Genomic DNA, 20,257 nt, shown 5'->3' on the forward strand with positions numbered 1-20,257 from the left:
ACCGGTCCAACAACGAACCCCGAGCGGCTTCCAGATTTGCGGCCGTGAGTTGCTTGCCTCTCATGGATCTGGAGGTGAAGGATGGGACGGGCAACAGACACCGGACTCCCATTGGAAGAGGACGCGTACCGGCGACCCCACATGGGTCGACCGGAGAGGTGCGACACTGGTGCGGTACTGAGTCGGAGCATCCTCGCAGGAGCTCGGATTCCCGCCCAGAGGCATGTTAGAGGCACGACAGCCTGCGTGATAGATACGCCACTTTGCGTATGCGTATCACTGCACACAGGCTGATTCGCCCTCTCTTGTACGTACGTGAGTGGCTGCACTGCACTCTCCGCCTATGCGGATACACCGCGGGCGCACTCACTGAGCATACTTGCTCTCTCGCTCCTCTCTCTCGCTGTATGACTCAGCGCATATACGCTCGCGTTGGATACGAGTCCAGTCTGCGCACTCACATTCCATGTGTCTGGACAGCGTGACGCCGTTGCCGCCAGCACATTTCTTTCTCTACATTTCATTACGCTCTAGAACTAGCTCGCAGCAACTTGACTTGCTGATTTCTGCCAGACACTGGCCTTTGTTGTGTTTTTCCCCGCATTCACGCGGCATTTGCTCCACTTTATTTGTACAATAAAGTCATCTGTGAGCTCTCTGTGCTTGCCTGTCACAGTTTAACAGTTATTTTCAAATTAACCGAATTGCGGATAAAGCTCTCAAAATAATTTTTCAAACAAAGTAATCAAAACCGCACTCCGCTAAATTACTTATTGCCGGTAGATAAATTGTAAAAAAAAGATGTTAGTAGTGGTCACTAGGCTATGGATAGTCAATAGATCCCATCGGTAGGCCGCATACGCAGAGCATTTGTTATCCAGCAACAGACAAATACGACTTACCGCGGTTTTGTGGCGAAGCGATCCCTTGTACCGATTCAAACTTCCTTCTGTCAGCCGTTGCAATGTCCACAGCACTGAAGGTCTCCCAGTAATCATACTCCCTTTCAGTGTCCGGCCAAGGCATTACATTACACTACACGTAGTGTATAATGTGCTGTGGTTCGGCAGTGTCTTAACTCTCTTTGATCAGCGCCTTCGCGTCGTGGACATTGTGCGACGAGTACTGTACATTGTACAAGCGAACCATTACGGCCATTATCCGCATTTGAGGACGATTATGATAGTACATCCGGTTTCCAATTAGAACATGCCCAAATCTATTTTATATAGCAAATGCAATCAAGAATATTTCATTACTTTGCATTCATGTAAACTGAAAAATTAAAAACAAATACAGTAAATATGTATTACACACCCAGAAGAATCCGAAGTGGTCGAATTGTACGAGTATATAAAACAAATGTGGACTATTCCATTTAACACATTTAGGGATGTGTGATTAGGCACTGTTAGTTTATCGTCCTTTTTATAGTCTTATATGGAATAATTCAAGCGTGTTAAAATTAAATTCACATCATCATCAATTAAGATGTCGGTCAACTGGTTAGTTCAGATATTTCGTTTTTTCTCATGTTTCTTACGTTTACTTACCTTGCGTTTCTTCTTTGCCCGTGTTTGTCTTCGATATATCTTTAAGCGCTGACGTCGAAAGAGAAGCGGTCTGTTTAGAACGGCGCATAAAATCAAACATGCCGCGTACAACATTAATTTTCTTGGTTAGCAGTATTTAGCAATGTTGTTCACTAAACAAAGGCCATTTGCCTGTATAACTATTTCAATAGTTCCACACGTACTTTACTGAAAACAAACCGGAATACAGTAGACTTAGAGGTCACTGTTTACTGTTGAGCTCTCGACTTTCATCGATAAATGGCTTTCATACTTTGGAATACTTCTAACAGTGAATTAGTTTAATTCCAATAAAGAAACCAACAATTTAATATACACGATACGCACGAACGGCACAATTATGAACAATGCTCCTCTCTGCATTATACACACCCATCCGTAAATTAACTGTTCAAATGAAACTATCGGCAATGAATATGCTTGAAATTCAGTTCTTACACAAATTAACACAAGCAGCCGCAGCCAAAACGTCAGTCACAACCTGCTTAAGCCTAGAATTTGTTGCCTCCGCAAATGTACATTTATTGAGCATACTCTGCGTTCTATCGCTCTTGACCTGGCATCCTGTAAAACGATTTCTGGTGCTATTTAATTCTCACAAAGGGCTAAAAAACAGGAAAGTGACCATGTATTTGGCATTTGCCATACATTTACCGTTAACATAAGAGCTCAACTTGAGAGAACACCATGATAAAAGAGAAACCCAAGAAAGAAACTTACGCTTAAATCGTCAGCATCATTCTCGTCGCTGTTTTTGTTCATATGCTGAAATTGATTTCATGCGAATATACTGGTCTCAGCGATCCTTTATAGATCTCGAACTCGACTTCAAAGAGCCGACAAAGGGCTTGCACCACAACAATTTCATCCGGAGACAACAAGTCGGAATCGATACATACTCTATCTCCAGTCGAACATACATTATGAGCCTGGTCGGCAGCTTTCCGATAGATATTCTCCACTAAATTTTCCAGACGGTTAAATATGTCCACAGAAATCAGTTTCTTCCCCTCGTCATTAGCAACTTCTAACAACTGTTCTTTGAAATAATCGTGTTCTTTCAAGAGTTTCCACAGTTCAGCGTGTTTATCTAAAAATTGTTGTAACTGTTAAAAATTAGCGTTTAATCGAAATCTGCTCAGCAACGACTTCCTCAAGGGCAGCAGCATAAAATACGATCTGATTTTAATTAACCTACGATCTAACTCCAAGCATTATTACTTTACTGCTAACTTCATATGCCATACAATAATGCAGACAATCTCTACTCTACCCTAATTAAGCAAAATACTCTGCCACTACTGCTTACCGAAGGGGGAAGGTTTCCTGTAAGCGTTTTCCCGCTCAAGATGTTTTCTCCACATCAGTTTGGGGTGCAGGCCTGCAAAACCAGCATAAATTAAAATTAAAAAAAACACCACAATATTAGCAATCAAAACTTGAACCGCTTTGTTCTTGCCTTACTTACCTTTGGGTAATTTCTTTGTCATTTCATACTCCTGAACCCAGTCGTCTTCCAAGTGATCGATAACACCTCGAATATGAAGAGCGCGCGACAAAAAAAGAATCTGAGTGTTCTTCTCTCCTAACTGAAACCGATGGATTCTAGTCATCGCCTTGATCTCCTTGTCCAGTGCACTAATCAGCCTGTCGTTGTCAGTATCCTTTGCACGAGTTTCTCTTCTCAAATCCACCAGCTCTTTCTCCAAATTACTGGAATACATTTTTGGACGAACTGCGGAGACAAAAGTTGTATGGAAGAAACGTGCCGGGCTCCAACGCTAAACAAACGAAATGCTTCTAGTGTAAAGTGTTAACTTTCGTTAGTGTAAAGAAAACTAAAGGCATCGCGTGGAAACGCACTCACAAAGCCTCAAAGGCAAAAAACGCCCTACTACGCTTACAAATGATAATGGTCAATGGGAACAAATAAAAAACATGAAAAGGAAAAGTTAAAATCATTATAAATACAACACTTAAAAGTAAAATCCCATTAGATAACGTTACATGATTACAACAAAACGAAAGCCAATGTGATTTGTTACCTCTGCCGTCCATCCTCGATATGCTCCCACGTCCCGAGGGAGAACTTCATAAATATCATGTGCGATCTATAAAGTGAAACTTCTCGTGATGTGATTTAGTAAAAATGCGTGCAGTTTCATCGATTCAAAGTTATGGAAACCATTTGCCTGTCGAAATCCACAACTCAGTCAGCTGCTGCTTACGGTCTTACCTTCGAGGCACGGCTGGATAGTTGTTTCACAAGAACATTAGTAATACGGACAGAAGGCAGTGCCATTTTGCGATTAATTACAAGAAATTCGCTTACATTCAGTTAAAGAAACAATACTGAGATGGCAGAGTGGAATAAACCTGGAGCTTTCCCGTTAATGGCAGATTGAAGTTCCGTAGTCCGTTCTAACGAACGCAATATGAAACACGAAAGTGTGTAGAACGGTGGAACCGTGTGACTCATGTTTCATATTAGACCAGATGCGCATAGGCGCTTCGGGGACTTACTTACATCGAATTTCACCATGCACCTACATACAAAGTAAGCAAAACCGCGCCCTTTTGCACGGCTTCCGTGTAAGTCTGTACGTGTAAAACCACACCGTGTGCGCACTACATGGCCACCGCACTTACATACAGACCGCACATATAATTAAACCGGAAGTAGAGTACTGTACTGTACTTTAGATACGATAATTAAAGTCGAGAAATTATTATTAATTATACATACTGTAAAGCAATATGAAAATGTGAAACATGCACCTGCTGAAAATGAAACAAAAAGTATGCTACAAACGTAGCGTGGAATGCAGGGTGATGTTAAAAATTTGAATACCACAAAAATATTAAAATAATAAACAATAAAGGTGCTAGCACGTTCACACAAGCTCAATGCGGGAACGCGCTGTATTACAAACTGAAATTCCACAACAAATTTACGTTACTGTTCTGCTGCAACGTACACTTCCACGATAAACAACCAAATTAAAACTAACCCAGTTTATATCGTTTATGTCAATAAGTTATTTAAAACGAAAATTATCACATACCAGACGCGTGCTATCCAGCATTATGGGTAGCAGCGCTACCGAAGAACAAGCTCAGAGCGCAGTCAACATATCCACCAGCTGGGTAGCCAGCAAGCAGAGTTCCCTGCGATGCAATGGTAGCAGCAAATAACAAGAACATTACAGATTTTAAAAGAAAGCCCAGATGCATATTTGCACGCCACTGGGTCTTTCTCTGTCCATCTGCAATGCACTTGGCAGTATTATAAGTGCTGTCACGGGTAATTTGGCATCAAGTCACGGCAGTTGGACAAACCCAACTCACTTAAGAAAGCAGGAGCCACACGCAGGGTTTATTTGTCCGACTACAACTGGAATCCCAGAAAAGCAGGCTTCCCTGCTGCATGAACCCAGTACAGAATAGAAACTTTTCAATTTTCCACAGTAGTAGTTTAGGCTAATAAATTTGGAAAATCAACTTAGAAAAAGCCCGTTGTTCTACTGCCATGATTCTTGACGTTTAGTCAAAGTATGGGAAAACGACCACGTGGTTTCGAATTTTGCCATTGGCGGTGGGCAGCCTCGATCTAACCCAAAATGCTGACCCACCAATCAAGATCGCAGAAACGCGAAGTTTGTAAGTAGCTGGGCGTCGCTTAGACCCGTTACAAGGTACGCCCATGTTGGTAATGGTTTTCGTCGACGCTCACCGACAGACATCGAGCAAAAAGCGACTTACATCGAAGCCCAGCCAATTGGGACTTGGGACGTCTATTTCTTGCTTCGGTGTAAGTCGCAGATGCTCGATGTAAGTCCGCGTTTTGACTCTGCGCATCCTCTGGATTATTATGAGCTCGTAGTCCTTAATGCAGGTGGCCGAAACTCAACGGCAAACCCCTGCGGGTGCACATGCAATCCGTCCAGCCTACTTATTATACGCACCACTAAGTACTATAATATAATACAAGTATCGGTCGCGCTATCGCGCGACCAGTTGTGTTTGAGGTATGGAAGTATGAAAAAAATACAAAAATTCGTACAGCAATAAAAAATATATACTTCGTACAGCAATAAAAAAAATTTTGAGAAATATTTCAAATATAAAACCCAGCGAGGCCAGCTGCGAAAACATTTTAAACATGAAGAAATGCGGTTTTTTATCGCGTTTTTAATGTAACTTTATATTACCGATCTCATGAACTGAAAACTTGAATTTTTTGGTTCCACAGATAATATTTTAACGGTGATAAAATGGATTGAGTGGGGTCATATACAGGTCGATCACACCAAGTGTGGGCAGTTGCAAAAAATAAATTAAAAATATGTCTGTGAGTCGTTTTGTTGCTTTGTCGGCATATTTAAAAAAAAATAAAATTCTAATAAAATTTTTTTTGCAAATCCAGCACCATCAAAACTAATATCTTTTAATGTGCTAGTAGGGAGCCGAGCGGTGTTTTTGGGGAAGGGGCACCTGTCAGTTTTTTTATGGTTATAACTACCCTTGGGAAAATCTCAGCGTTAAGATTGCTGCCTGGAGTATTCTGGAAGTTATTGTACAGCCCTTAAGATGTTCGTTACGCGTTATTAGCAAAATCTTGCGTGATCAGTGATCGAGGGGAACTCGAAGCAAAGGGCATCTCCCATAGACTTATGTGGTAGAAAGCACCTACCGAGAAATGTGGTTGCCTAGCGCAAGGAGCGGGGGATCTCAAACTAATAATTTCCATGAATTAGACATGGACTACCTGAGTTAATTTTGGAGTGTCGACAAATATCTACAACACAGGAAAGGAGATATAAGTGCTGGACGAATGGAGAAAAAAATTAGTGAAGCGATGACTAAAAAAAGTCATGAGTGCTGGAGAAAGTGGGCGGATTGGAACGTCTTGAGCCTTTTGTTTTGATGAAAAGTTTTAAGCGGACAGTGAACACTTTCTCAACGTGATTTTGTCAAGAATGCACATTTGAGACACTCCATGGCTGCACTGAGACGGCGGAAGTGGGGTTGCCCACCCTTTATAACGGTGCCCGCACTGACTCTGCAAAGGTCAGGCGGGTTTGGTGAAACTCGGTTCATGGCAGGCATGTTTCGTAAGAGTATTGGTTGGGCAACAGCCCAAATTTATCACTTTGCGATAAGACGTCAACGAAAGCTCTAAACAAATTTAAAGTCGGAAGACTGCAACCACGGCCGATGGGTCAAGCCCCATTTGCAAGACGGTCGGAAACAATTTTGATATCACTGGGATTCGAAACACGTTCTCAACAGGGCGATTCAAGTGCAAAACATGTTAGACACATGCTGCAACCATGTTAAAATGAAATAATTATTTAATTGTTGACGGCTGACATTTTATAATTTTTAAAAAACTGCAAACACTTGGCGCGATCGACCTGTATCTGTACACGATGCCCATAAAATACCATTTTTTCAGCGCAGAATTAATGGAAACTTGCGGGGAACAGTTAACGTTCGCCCAAGGTGTCCTTGCAGGCTGCATCTTTAGATACTAATTGTAAGATTTTTTCAGCCATCAGTCAAGCTCTTCAGTATTTATTAAGATAAAATAAATACATGTTTATTAGATTTCGAGGTTAGTGAATGCCTAAGCTACCACCAGTATCACAGAGCCGCTATGTGAGTGAATACGGTAAACGGGCCGCGGGCCGGCTTTTAGATACTTAGAAATTACATATAAATTAGACAATTAAGGGATTTGGCCCGGTACATAGTACCAATTCGGGTAAATACACGGGAACTTCCGCTGTCGCGCAATCCTAAACACTTTTTTGCATGGCTAGCCAGGCTAGGTATGTACCTAATATTCGTAACGGCTCTCATACTCATACTCATAATCCTACTTCTAATTCCGAATTCATACTCATAACGGCCCTTATAATCATAATCATGCTTTGGTCCTACCGGTCATCATATTAATTTATTTATAATTATTGCTCACATCTTAACCATTACTCATGCTGGTGTGTCAAAAATGTAATATTCAATTACAACCATGTGTTCATGCAAGTCTACTCCACCGCCCGCTTTCGTCCACTCGTAAAAATTATTTTACCTGAATTAGTAGCGAAAAAATATTTATTAGAAAATGGCTTCATTACGAAATGACTTCAGTAAACTTGAACTGAGAAACGAAAGCTAGGTAATTTAATGTGCATATAAAAACAGCAAGAAAATCTACCATTGTCCACTTTCGTCCATTTTTTAAACTAGTGCTAATGAAAAAAAACCTGAAATGTTAATGGGCTTATTACGTAGCTTCCACCAAACAAAAAGTTAACGGGCCGTTAACTTTCCACAAAATTAAATTTCGACAAAAGCATCGTGCACACTGTACTGCAATGGAAAACAGGAACAGTAATAACGCAGTTTGCTACCCAGGACAAAAGCAGATATCAAAAAAAAATTTTTTTTAAATTCAAGAACGGTGCACAATTTGCGCAACAGCTATTAAAACTTAGTGTCAATATTACGGTTTTTACGATTAATGAATGCTATAATGCTTTCACTAATAACATTAAGCGCAGTAGCGCACTGGTATGAGTAGCGGTAAAGGCTTGAGTTATGAATATGAACAAAAATATGACAACCGGTAGGATCAAAGTATGATTATGATTATGAAAGCCGTTTTGAGTATGAATTGTGAATTAGAAATAAGGTTATGAGTATGAGGACCGCTATGAGAATTAGGGTTTAGGAGCGCGCGGCAGCGCAAGTTGTCGTGGATATACTATACAAATTTGGTGCTATGTACTCGTAGTATGTACCGGGCCAATCCGGCCAAATGCCTTAAGACCGCGAGATATTGAGGTACTCAGACATTTCTAGACATTTTTAAAATTTCGAAACTCTGGAGGCTAAAAAAATTAGAGGTAACGGCCCCGCTGCGCGAGGCCGAGTCGAAATATTTAGAAATATTTAGAAATTCTGGAAATTTAAAAGCTTTGGAGCCGACTTTGGAAAAATTAATACTTATTTTGAGCTTTTCGAACATGTTTTAAAAACGTCTTAAAGGTTTCAAGAATTTAAAAAAAGTTATAGTTTTGAATTTTTGATGGAATTGACAATTTAAATAACATACAGAGATCTGTAGTTCAGGTTGCTAAGCTGCGAAATTTGTATTTGCTCATTCGAGACGTTTCCAGAAGTTACTGGAAATTTCTATGAACTTTAAACGCTAAGTACAGAAAGTTTGAAAGGGTTTCTGAAACGTTCCGGAAACCAGAAATTCTTTTCCAAGCTGCAGGTAGGAAGCTTTGGAAGATGTTTTATTTTATAAAATTAACAACTTAGTGGAAAAATCAACGTTGAATTAGGAGATAATTTCCAAAACTAGCAACCGTTAAGTACTAACAACCCTTAAGTACTACAACTTCTAAAAATTTTTTTAGACCTTCTCCAAAACTTAAGATTTTTTTAAAGATACAGGTAGAAGCGTTTGTGCGATGCTTTATTTTATAAAATTATCAACTTACTGAAAAAATCAATCTTGATTTAGGAGATGATTTCCAAAAAATAAGGACGTAAGGATATATGAATCTATTGATATATACAGTATATATATATTAAGCAAGTTATGCAAATATGCATATTATGCAAAAACATAGTGCGCCTGTCCTGTCCTAGTACTGTACTCGTACTATAGCTGTAAGGACTCGATCCAGCTATCCACCCAGCCGTCTCGATTTGCTTTTGTTGGCTTATGGGGACCATAGTCACCCTGCTGTTTTTTTTTCGGTTTGGAGTAGTAGCAGCGCGGCGTCGATAGAGGCACTGCCGGTAACGGCAACGCATAACATGATGACAATACGCCGGCTTTGGCCATTCTTGTGCATCCGCCTCCGCTACCATAAAGTCCTAAACGGACATACAATCTCCAGCGGCTGGAGCCCGTCCTCATGTTGATTATTAATCCAAGTTTTAACAACTCTTACGAGCCATAACTGCGCCGGTTATTTTGTTGTTATTTTTCAGATACTGTGGATGCTTATTGCTTATTTCAGACTGATACTGTGGATGCCCAGTTTGTTGTTGTATGGCGTACTACTCATTTACAACGCTTTTTGTAGTGTAACTTTTCTAGAAGAGCCATGGTTGATAAAAGAAAAGCCGTAGCAGTTCTGTTTCTTGATTTGAAAGCTGCGTTTCCGTCGGTCTGCCACAAATAAAACTCCGAGACATCGGAGTAAAATCATCAGCATTGTCGTGGTTTCACTCCTACTTGACTGGCCGGCTGCAGCGAGTCCGAAATGGGAAGCGTGTGTCACAGTGGACGGAAGTAAAAACGGGCGTTCCACAAGGATCGCTGTTTAGTCCGAATTTGTTCTCTGTTTACCTTAACGAATTTTTGAAAACTCCATTCGGTGAAGTGCAACTAGAAAGCTTTGCGGACGACACCATCGGTTATGTTACTGCCGATAACAAGGCGGAAGCAGCAACTAGGCTAGAAAGTGCACTCCCCGGAATTGTAGAGTGGTTGAACGCTAACCACCTTGTCATTAATGAGAAAAAGTCGAAGTTGATGTACGTTTTTTCTTCGCGCAGTAATGAAAAGATACGACCAGCAATCGTGCTGAATGGTCACCAGCTCGAACCAGAAACATCCGTTAAGCACTTGGGAGTGGTAATTGACCAGCACTTGAAATGGACCGAACAGTTTAATAAAGTTCAAAAAAGTGTTAGTCATGGAACTGCTCTCATAAATCGTGCGAAAGACGGTCTGTGCGACTCTCAACGCATTGGACTTTTCTACGCGTTCGTCCAGTCTCGTCTGGACTACTGTTCTACAGTGTGGAGCAGCGCGTCTGTGTCCTTGCGCGAGAAGCTTGCGGTTGCACACCGTAACGCTGTTCGAGCAATTGCAAGAAAACGCCAGTGAATCTGCTGATGAATCGCTTTGAAATTCTCCCACTGTTCACGCGATGGCGGCACCAGGAGGCCATCTGGCTGTATAAGATTAAACATCCGGAGCCATTCAACGTACCAGCGTACCTTACCGATATGATCGACCTTGGACCGAAACGGAACCCATACAGCTTGCGCAACGCCGACCAAGTGACCATCAAAAAGAGTGCGGCAACGAAGTGTGGGGAGACGACGCTATCCTGGAGACTGGGAAAACTTCTGGATAAAGTTAACGAATGCGGCAGTAATATTCTTGATTTACCTACACTTAGCTGTTTTAGAACCGCTCTGTACACAACTAAATTCTGTTAATCTGTTTTGATGAATCGCTTTTTGGTGTATGATGTATCGCTGTTTTGGTGTATGTGTATGGAGTCTTCAGGTCAGTTTCCCACTCATTGATGTTTTCTAATTAGCGTCTCGCCAGCCAGGTTTAAAATCCCAGGCTAGATGTCATCCTAGCCGGATATGGGCTACCTGCACTGACTCAAATTAAATTAAATGGTTAAATCTGTGGTATCTGTTGTTTGCCAAGACGCTGACCTGCCTGAATTCATCAATGTGCAATGGCGAACACTTTATGCTGCCGATCACTCAACTGTAGGACACACCCGCGTCAACTGAAATAGTCACATTTCTCGTAACAAACCTTTCAGCTCCGTAAAAGAACTTGAACACAGAAAAAATTAAAAAAAGTTGAAAAGGTAAAACTAAGACATCTCGATGCCTAACACCACTAATAAAAACATCGCATTCTTGCAGAACGCTGCATTGGAAGACATTCCTCGAAAGCACCCGTGTTGAGCCTATTGTTCTCAAAGAATACGTCCACAAAACCCAAATTTCCTCGGAAGCTGACGGCAAAATGGAGTCGGTGGTGTCCTACGCGTAGGCGATGCGCCAGCCGACCGTACTCACAAACATCCCCCTATTATCCACACTTTAATTTCAAACGATAACAATCCTCAATTGATCATGATTAGACATCCATTTCCGATGAGAAAGATTGCGCTCTCTCATCATCCACTCGCGAAAATCCCTTCCGCTGTGATCTTGAAGGTCATGGAGGTCGACGGCAGACACGGTGAAAACAAAACGCACATTTCGCGGTGTGGCGAAAACGAGGGCGATGCGCGGGATTCTGAGTTATACGTCTTACGAAGCATAATCCGCGTGGAGACAAAATTAGCCCAGGCGATTCCCAGTGCCGGTACGACACTATTTCCCGGTAGCCCATGGAGATCGCTGCTCTGCACAGCGTCCGATATCTACAAAATATTCCGTGCTCAAGTTAAAAATATTCATATTTTATTTAACACATTACGGTACTTACTAAGTATCCCACTAAATTTATAAATGCTCTAACGCATGAGAAACGATTCGCCTAACGCTACAATTTCTCACAATCTAACCACCCTGCGTGCAGATACTCCCTCGTGTAATACAGTATACCTCATTTGAATATTGATTAACATTAACCTATACATAGTTTCTTTAATTTCTTATACTGCACGCTGCCTCTTTTATGCATGAAAAAAGCTGCTAATCGCATTAGGAATTGCGTGCAATTGATGTGTCAGATGTTGAATTCGCAATATGGTGAGGTATGGTTGCAGCATGGTGTACACACAATACGATACATATTAGGTATTAGTACGATTAATTGTTGCAATATCACATGATATTTTATTTTATAAACTAAACAGTGGATTTCAGATCAACACAGATATGGTACAGATATGCAATATACACCAATATGATGATCAGTTATGTATACACCACCAGTTTGTTCTGATTATTAATTTTAGCTCGACCCATTTCTAATAATCTAATAACCTAATGCCATAATTCAAGTTCAAGCGAATGAATGCATATTTTGAGAAAAACATACATATAAAAAACATTTGCTCTGAGGACAAACAAAACATAAATCTATATACAGCGCACCATACACTCTGTAGGCAACATTTACAAGTCACCCAACAGCCGTTAAAAATTCGCGCAGTTTTCGTAACAGACAAAAATGTAGGCGCAATTAACTGTTATGCTTTAAAAGGATTACACTAACTTGTAAAATATCTCAGAAGTTTTAATTCTGAAAGCATCAGTCAACGGACGAAGATAACATGGACGCACCTGGTTTGCGCAAACTATGCTGACTCCGTAGGTATTTTGCAGACCAATGAGTAGCGTCCCAATGCTCTGTAACGCTCTGGCCCGCTGCGGGATCTGGACGTCTTCTGTGTCAATATAACGAAATACGTTGGTGATGGAGTCAATGACTATCAGACGCACTGGCCGGGCTGCAAGTAGGCTGTGAATTCGGATTGTCAAGAACGCCTCCAGCTTATCCTGAAAAGAAAACACATCACCGAAAGCTGTTTAAAGTACGTTACGACAAAACGCATACAAAACTGTTGAGTGTCTCGACAAAAACATTATCCAGGGAAATCGCAGAATAACTCGCGTCGGTTCCAGCATGTTTTGCGTAATGATCGGATAACTGCTTCAAGCGCCGGCTGGGAAAGCCATTCTCGGTGAATAAATACAAACAGTCTGGAAAACAAAGAAATGCAAGTTACAAAAACTTTTAAAAATTCGAAAAACAAATCCGAAAAATTTGACACAAATACAGTTTTTAATGATTAGATCAACACACACATTATTATCGATGGATTCAAAATAATAATATGTCCTGCGAATTTTAGTGCTCGTGCACAGTACTGTAACGACAGCAGTAAACATCGTAAGCAGGGAAAAGTCTCAAAGCAAAGCAGTGAACCACACACAAAAAATATACGATACGAATTGATAATTTCTTCTAGATACTAAAAATATACATTGGAGTCAATTTCGGTCCCCATTGCATATTGTGTTTACAAATTACAACAAAATGTTCATGGTCCAACGCAAAAGGAAATCAAAAAGTTTTTCTCTTTTATACTTATTAAAAATAATACTACACTATTACTGAAGAATTTTAGCGAGGTTTAATAAGCTGAAATAAACAAAATATAGAAAGTCGTTTCAAGAGTAAGTAATTACTCGGTGTTTAGAGACTGGTTTGCAGCCTATCATCCTTCTGTGTACTGGTACGTATATTTTATCGTTTTGTACAAGCGCAGACCAACTCAGTCGACGCGCTACCCACTAACCTCCTCCTAATCCCCCCGAAACTTTGGCCAACTGGATCACCAAGGATAACTGCAAACATAACTGAGTTTTTCCAGCTCCGGCCGGCCCACACACTTCCAGGATGCGTCCATGGGGAAAGCCACCGCGAAAGAAATGGTCGAGCTTCGGGCATCCGCTGGTGAAACGCTTCTGCGCTGCTTCCAGATGCGACGATACTGCCTTGAGAATCGACACATCAATCACACGGACCATCTAAGCGAATTACTACCCTGAAAATTTTCTGGTATTTATTTATCTTCTCACACTGATTACACGACTCTAGTTTTTCTGCAGTGGCTTTGGACAACACTTCGCACAATTCACGTTCTGTCAGGCCGCAATCCTTCAGCTCCTGCTTCGTGAATTTCCACAGATCACGCAAGGAGGTGATCTTCACTGAAACACAAGGAGATCAGGACCCACAGGGAATTCTGTTGGACAATAATAGTAAAGCAAATCAATTACGATACTTCGATGGAGAATTCTCAAGGATTCGGGTGGTAGGTCGAGTGCGCAAACAGGATCATTGAGGTTTCGCTGAACTTGTGGCAGCTTCATTTGATCGTCCGTTCTGCGACGATCGGATGACATAATATCCGTAGACTGGGACGAAGCCATAATTCAAGAAGAATGTTACAAAAAGCACGTAATGTCCCTCAATATTCGAGGAAATTCGTCGTTATCTTTCTAGCTTGATCGTGCAGCTCGAGGAAACGTTTCGGTTCTTACAGCAGTGACAAAATCTACCATAGGTCTGTGTGATGAAACAATCTGGCGTGAAACAGGTGACGAGTACAATGGAGCGTTGTCTAATATAATACCGCCATCTCAGGGGGTAGACGAAACGGAAATCCTTATTGTACTTATCAGCATAACGTGATTACGAAATTAAGTATTTATTCCCTTTACGGCTCCTACGTATCGTTTACGCTAAAACTTGTCTCACAATAAGGGAAAAAAACTTCTGCATATGCTAAAATGCAAATGCTAACAAAAAAATATTATTTTGATTTAATGGATACCGAAAAAATTACGAATTCGATAAAAGACAGAAACTACAAGCACAGGTTCTGATTTTAGCACCGCCCAAATGCCAGTGGTACAAATTCCAACCGGCACGATAACATGCACAACCGTCACAGCGCAACAAAAATCATTACTGTAAGAAACAACATAATAGTACCATGAAAATTTCCTTTACGAATGTTGTAAGACTAGAGAACAAATCAGGCTATCAAAAACGTTAACAGCAAACATCAAAAACAATTTCTCGGGATGAATGCTAGATTCTTCGCACCTTAGGTGCGAACGTCAAAAAATCGTCTCCAGTGTTTGAGTTCTGGTTTACTACGGCTGATCAGCATTGAAAACCTCATCCAGGAAGCTAAAAATAAAAACCCCCTTTAAGGTTAGAAATACTCCAAAGAAAAAGCGAAATACAAACCTTTTTGTATTATGAACTGTTGTGCCGCCGATGACAATGCGACACATCGGATTGAGCTTGTTCAGTTCATGGATGGAATATGCTTCTTCGTACGTGATTCCACCAAGAACGAAGATGAAAACATCCTGAGGTCTGCAAAACAGAGTGCTATCGTGTATTGCCCGTAAAACAAAATTAAAAACTCAGCAAAATGCTGATTTTGTTGTGGCATTCTACGGCAACACAAAACGACATCATCCTTCCGAAGACTGCATCTAAATTACATTCAATACTCGTATCTTCCAATGGTTAATAGCTCTTATTGCAAGCATTACCGTTCTCTGAGCTGAACTCCGCCAAGGTATGGATACGAAGGTTCACGTAACCGTCCCTTAATCACCTGATCTACGAGATCTCTAACGAGAGGATTGTGCTGCGTGTAGATATTTTCGACGCCCTGAAAATTTTTTATTCGGAACTGTATCACCACCGCAACCGTATTTACGACCATGGCATCAATCATGCCACCCTACGTCTTACCCGAATTCCTTTGGTAAGACGGCGCATGAATGCATCTGCGCTCACAGTTTCACTGTTAAACAAATCAGACAATCGAAAACGGGTTCCTCCAAACGAGGTTATTTTCTCTGGCAGCTGCACCCATCGTTCCGACGCTCCTTTACGGCGGAGCAAATCCGTAAATGTATGAGAATCACGACTAGGATCCTTTTCAAAACGAAGCGTATATAACAGCACAAGTCGCAACGCATCCAGTACCGGTACTTTCGGATTCCCGATGAGCTGTCGTATTCTCTGCAAACACAAAAAAGCTTACGATACAACTCCAAGAAATAGTTGATCATTTTATAACTGCTTCATCAATAACTTCAATCAATTCTAAAGCACAGCCTAACTTTTTTTGATAAATAACCTGAAAACAATCGGAATGGTCAAGTTGTCCAGCCACAATTTCCTGTTCTAATTCCGATATCTGAAGAAGCTCATTCTGTGCCACTAATCGCGACAATTCACCAATTACGGTCACATGCTTTGAAACAGTCCCGGAAATCTTCTTGAACTGAGGATAATTCTCGATGAAATTCTGCAAAAACAACAGTGCTGCATTTAAAAATTCCCTCCGCTGGCCCTTGTCCCCCGCAGCGACAAACCTTCATATCAGTAATCGACTCCACTTTCGTCTGCATCTTCGCTTTGGTTTGATATTCTTCCATAAGCTGCTTAATACTTGTGGCAATTTCTCCAAAATTACTGTAGCGATTGGTTGCATAAAATTCATCCTGTTCACCACTGAGAACGACTTCCTGCATCTCCCGGGAAACATTCGGCACATCCGCAAGGCTGACACGATTGTTATGAATGCCTAATAATTCGTGCACCATCGCTTGGTATGTCCACTACAAATACACCATACATCTCTGTTATATTCCATACATTTTGCGCCACATTTTTTCCACAACTGAAATGGTGGTGATTCCAACGCTCAATACAAAAACTTCTAGCGAAGAAAACCATCACAATTATAATAAATCGTTGTCCAAGAATTACCTGGTTTAAAAGCGGTGTGACAGAATCTTCACGTCGATCGAGGATAAGAAGTACAGACTGCGGCGCACCAGAAGGCCGGAAATCAAAAAGTGACGATTCTTTTGCCATAAGCTGCCGAATGCGTTCAGCTAATCGATGTGCCATTTCTGATGAGTTTTGATAGCGGATGAGCGGAGCTTTTTGCAGGGCCAACAGAACAGAACTCAATCCCTGCATCACACGATTCAGTGTCTCTGGAATCCAGTTATACTGATGGTATATGTTGGAAATATTAAGGCTAAACACGTGGGGACTGATAGCAATATAATCTCCATAAAATTCCTGCAAAAAGTGAAGAGAACCTTAAACAACCCAAATATTATCAAAAACGAACAACAAAACCGGATTATGCCAAAGAAAATCAGACAATTAAAGTTCTTAAAAAACTTTACACATGAGCCCAACAATGCTTTACGATATTTTGATTAAGAACTGCGCAAATCGTTAAATGCATAATGCATCAGAATGTACGACAACAACCATAATCTTATTGTTACAAAAATCGTTTTATACATACTTGAATTTCTTTGACGATTTCCTGTTCATCGCACTCCGCCAGCTGTTTAATATCCGTTTTGGGGATGATGTTACTGAAATCTGTAACAAAGGCCGAGCATGAGAAATCGTCGCACTTGTCACTTGTGTTTTGCAGAAAACAAGCGAACTCACAAACGTAGTAGCTGCCATATTTGGGAAACTTAAATTCATGGCACAGATTATCCACATTCTCCCTTGTCGGGCGCAAGAAAACGATGCATTTCAAATGCTTCATAGGTTCACGGCTGCCTCCACCGTCGATACGCTCAAATAAATACATTTCCTTCCGAAGAAGTTCCGATTGTGCGTAGACTACGCTGACCATGGAAATCTGTGACAAACAAAATTTCATTCAGCAAACTCGCGCTTCGTTGCTCAGTCGAAATTCCGTTCTTGTGAACACGTATGAGTAATTTCGTTCCATTAGTGTAAGATTTATTCCAAGAAAACATATCAGTGATAAGTAGATACCCAAGCGCGGAAAAATCTGCCAGACTGACATCTAAAACAATTTACACTTAACTGTTATTTACTTATTTTTATAGCTACACTGCTGCTACAGTAAGCATCTGTTCAAGTGGGTTTTAAAACGGAAAACCGTGCAATTTTCTATACTCTAATTTTTTGCTTACGGTTTCTTTGTCCATCAGCATAACTTTCATTCCGGGTCCTGATTCTTCGATCATTTTGTCGATATACATCCGCACTGCCAGGAGTATATCCATTTTTGCGATCATTAGGATGAACTCCCTCAAAGGTATTTGTTGGAAATCAGAACACGACTGAGAGCGTGACAGACATTCGCAAACCGCTTAAACAATTTCACAGCCAACCGGGTAATTATGATATTCTTCGAGCTAACAAACAAAAAGAAAGATTGTGATACTCGAAAATAGCGAAAATAGTAAACTGCTTTAATCACATACAAACTAATATGCCATATGTTTCTGAATTCTGATGCCGAGTAAAAATTGCAAAATGCAAAACGATAACCAGCGGAAAACGAAATGCCTGGTTAACAAGTGGCTGGCAACCTTGCCCAGCCTCGGTCCACTGATCCACAGCTGCTCGTGTATAAGGTGTACGAGGACGAGCTTAGTACATGTGATAGACAAAAAAACTAGCGAGAGAATCTGATAACCATGCCCGGCCCGTGCAACACGGGCAACCACCCAGGTTTGTCAGTGCTGGTAAACACATCACATTTAATACAAATAATCACCCCAGTAATACCGCACACTTTATTTCTTACAGTAAAACTTTGACTTTGTAGAACCACATGTGAAATTTCAGAGGACTCACTTTTTACCCATTCTGAAAGATTTTTTAATTTTAGTCGGAGTATTTGTCACATCGCTAAGTCCGCTACGAGTGTTTCTTTTTCGCTCATTTTTCTGCAGCAGTTTTTCTGCTTCCCGCTGCTCGAGCGCTGCGATTACTTTACTGTCCGTCGCAATAAGCCCTGCTTTGGCGCGCAGACGAGAATCTTTAAGTTTTCTCTTTTTCTGAGGATGAGCGCTCATGAAATTATGGTGCCAATCTGCAGCCACTTTGTCAGCTGCAACCGATGGAAGAAAACCTTCTGCTTTAGAGATTGTGAACGCCACAATCTCTTCTATCTGTCCTTCAGTCAAAAGTGGAATTTTTCGAAGATTTGTGCGTATAACTTCCAGCTCGCTCACGTATACGGTGGCATGGCAGGTTCCTCCACACAATTCTCACTCAACGGTAGGCCCGAAACAACGCTGATACTCGCGCAAGAAGTCTCCATCGCAGGTGCAGAAAACAAACTGGCAGGTAGCCGTACGTCGGTGATATTCTCATCGTAGTACATCTCGCCAGATGGATCTTTATATTTAGATGGTAATTTTATAACATTATTATCAAGAGCTTGGTTAATTAATGTCAGTCACTGGTTGCTGGAAATTTTGCGGAGAACCAATTATAAACAAAGTTATAAACCAAAACAAAACTCGCATTTAAATTTTAATACGAGTGTGCGTTACAGTAAATAGCAGGCCGTGTTCAGCTAACGGCTGCGTGACGGCGCGCGGCTACCGCCAGCCTAAGGTGGCTGACAGTGTTGCACAGCACGCAAATGGTTATCAGATTCTCTCGCTAGTTTTTTTGTCTATCACATGTACTAAGCTCGTCCTCGTATAGTAATTACATACTGATCGTGATTACTTACCATTACCATTAGCATGCCGCCATATCAATTAAATTAGCAATAAGTTCCGTTTTGTATTTTTTTGGTTTCTGATTGACCTTATTGTTTCCTATGCTTCGCAAGGATGTTCCCGAGGTTTTTCGCAGTTGCGCTTTTATAACCAAAGTCTGCCATTATTATTTACTATTATCATCAGAAATAAGAATTACGTATTATCTTCTTAGCGCAACAGCTACGAATGACGAGCGATTGATTGACAAACTTTGCAAAAATCTTTTAAACTGCGGACATATAAAATGTTCTGAATTGCAACAAGTAATTTATGGACATAACTTGCTTTGCAGCGGCCACTCGTTACACAAACTGGGTGAGCGATCGGATATTTATTTACACCACCTAGATATGAAATGTAATTTATTGGGCAATAGCCGCCAAGATAACAATGATTGCAAGCGCCGGTACACTACGTAAAAGTTAAAATTTAAACATTAAAAAAACAACCAAAATCTCTATCTTCTCTTGGGTTAAAAGGTAACGTGCTCAAAACAGCTTAATGAAAGCAGTAGAACGCGCTTCTCCAGTTAAGTCTCGAATTTTACGGCCCATGAAATGCAACAGTTCACTGAAAGCGGGGCCAAATACTCCCAACGTCTCAATCACTAAAGGATAAAAAAGTTTCCATTTTCCACAAACGAATATGTCCGGCGCTTAGCATTTTCTGCGAGCTGAGCCACGTATCCAGCTTTCTTCGAGCTGCCGGTGACATGCGAGTCTGCGACCGTACACCAACTGGTTACATCCCACACCAGC

General features: G+C 41.0%; 3 protein-coding genes across 7 annotated transcripts in view; all 3 read right to left on the minus strand.

Annotated features, from left to right (window-relative positions):
* Window positions 1-4,061, minus strand: part of LOC129598633 (uncharacterized) — a 38,948-nt gene extending 34,887 nt beyond the window's left edge. For 2 of the 5 annotated variants that reach the window (XR_008691773.1, XR_008691772.1), the window contains exons 1-7: window positions 3,829-4,061; window positions 3,638-3,703; window positions 3,061-3,373; window positions 2,902-2,973; window positions 2,313-2,682; window positions 1,554-1,623; window positions 903-1,219 (exon numbers count right to left, since the gene is read on the minus strand). Coding sequence is in view for 2 of the 5 variants with exons in the window: in XM_055496636.1 (XP_055352611.1) it covers window positions 2,351-2,682; window positions 2,902-2,973; window positions 3,061-3,373; window positions 3,638-3,703; window positions 3,829-3,894 (849 nt within the window). In the remaining 3 variants the exon portion in view is untranslated. Of the gene's footprint in view, window positions 1-902; window positions 1,220-1,553; window positions 1,624-1,901; window positions 2,157-2,217; window positions 2,683-2,901; window positions 2,974-3,060; window positions 3,374-3,637; window positions 3,704-3,828 lie in introns of those variants that run through there. The other 3 variants (XR_008691771.1, XM_055496636.1, XM_055496615.1) reach the window with 3 other exon arrangements.
* Window positions 4,062-11,129: 7,068 nt separating this feature from the next.
* Window positions 11,130-14,453, minus strand: LOC129595587 (uncharacterized). The gene is made up of 6 exons (XM_055492643.1): window positions 14,183-14,453; window positions 13,977-14,108; window positions 13,694-13,888; window positions 12,949-13,094; window positions 12,675-12,890; window positions 11,130-11,806 (listed from the first exon to the last, which is right to left on the minus strand). The coding sequence occupies exons 1-6, from the start codon at window positions 14,328-14,330 to the stop codon at window positions 11,558-11,560; spliced, it is 1,086 nt and encodes a 361-aa protein (XP_055348618.1). The 5' UTR covers window positions 14,331-14,453; the 3' UTR covers window positions 11,130-11,557.
* A 213-nt stretch (window positions 14,454-14,666) lies between these two features.
* Window positions 14,667-19,230, minus strand: LOC129595579 (vacuolar protein sorting-associated protein 45-like). The gene is made up of 11 exons (XM_055492631.1): window positions 18,204-19,230; window positions 17,910-18,134; window positions 17,410-17,608; window positions 17,258-17,337; window positions 16,702-17,022; window positions 16,305-16,550; window positions 16,067-16,237; window positions 15,676-15,948; window positions 15,471-15,592; window positions 15,157-15,288; window positions 14,667-15,096 (listed from the first exon to the last, which is right to left on the minus strand). The coding sequence occupies exons 2-11, from the start codon at window positions 18,012-18,014 to the stop codon at window positions 15,060-15,062; spliced, it is 1,686 nt and encodes a 561-aa protein (XP_055348606.1). The 5' UTR covers window positions 18,015-18,134; window positions 18,204-19,230; the 3' UTR covers window positions 14,667-15,059.
* Window positions 19,231-20,257: the final 1,027 nt, after the last annotated feature.

The sequence above is a fragment of the Paramacrobiotus metropolitanus genome, unplaced genomic scaffold (genome assembly GCF_019649055.1).
Source record: "Paramacrobiotus metropolitanus isolate TYO unplaced genomic scaffold, Prichtersi_v1.0 Parri_scaffold0000003, whole genome shotgun sequence".
Taxonomy (NCBI): domain Eukaryota; kingdom Metazoa; phylum Tardigrada; class Eutardigrada; order Parachela; family Macrobiotidae; genus Paramacrobiotus; species Paramacrobiotus metropolitanus.

Coding starts and splice junctions, on each gene's coding strand:
- LOC129595579 (XM_055492631.1), bottom strand. CDS start 18,014: ATGATCGCAAAAATGGATATACTCCTGGCAGTGCGGATGTATATCGAC. Junction 17,023..17,257: donor AAATCGTCAAAGAAATTCAA/GTATGTATAAAA, acceptor CACTTTTTGCAG/GAATTTTATGGAGATTATAT. Junction 16,551..16,701: donor TCACACCGCTTTTAAACCAG/GTAATTCTTGGA, acceptor GTGTATTTGTAG/TGGACATACCAAGCGATGGT.
- LOC129595587 (XM_055492643.1), bottom strand. CDS start 14,330: ATGGCTTCGTCCCAGTCTACGGATATTATGTCATCCGATCGTCGCAGA. Junction 14,109..14,182: donor CTTGAGAATTCTCCATCGAA/GTATCGTAATTG, acceptor CTTGTGTTTCAG/TGAAGATCACCTCCTTGCGT. Junction 12,891..12,948: donor TCGAGACACTCAACAGTTTT/GTATGCGTTTTG, acceptor TTTTCTTTTCAG/GATAAGCTGGAGGCGTTCTT.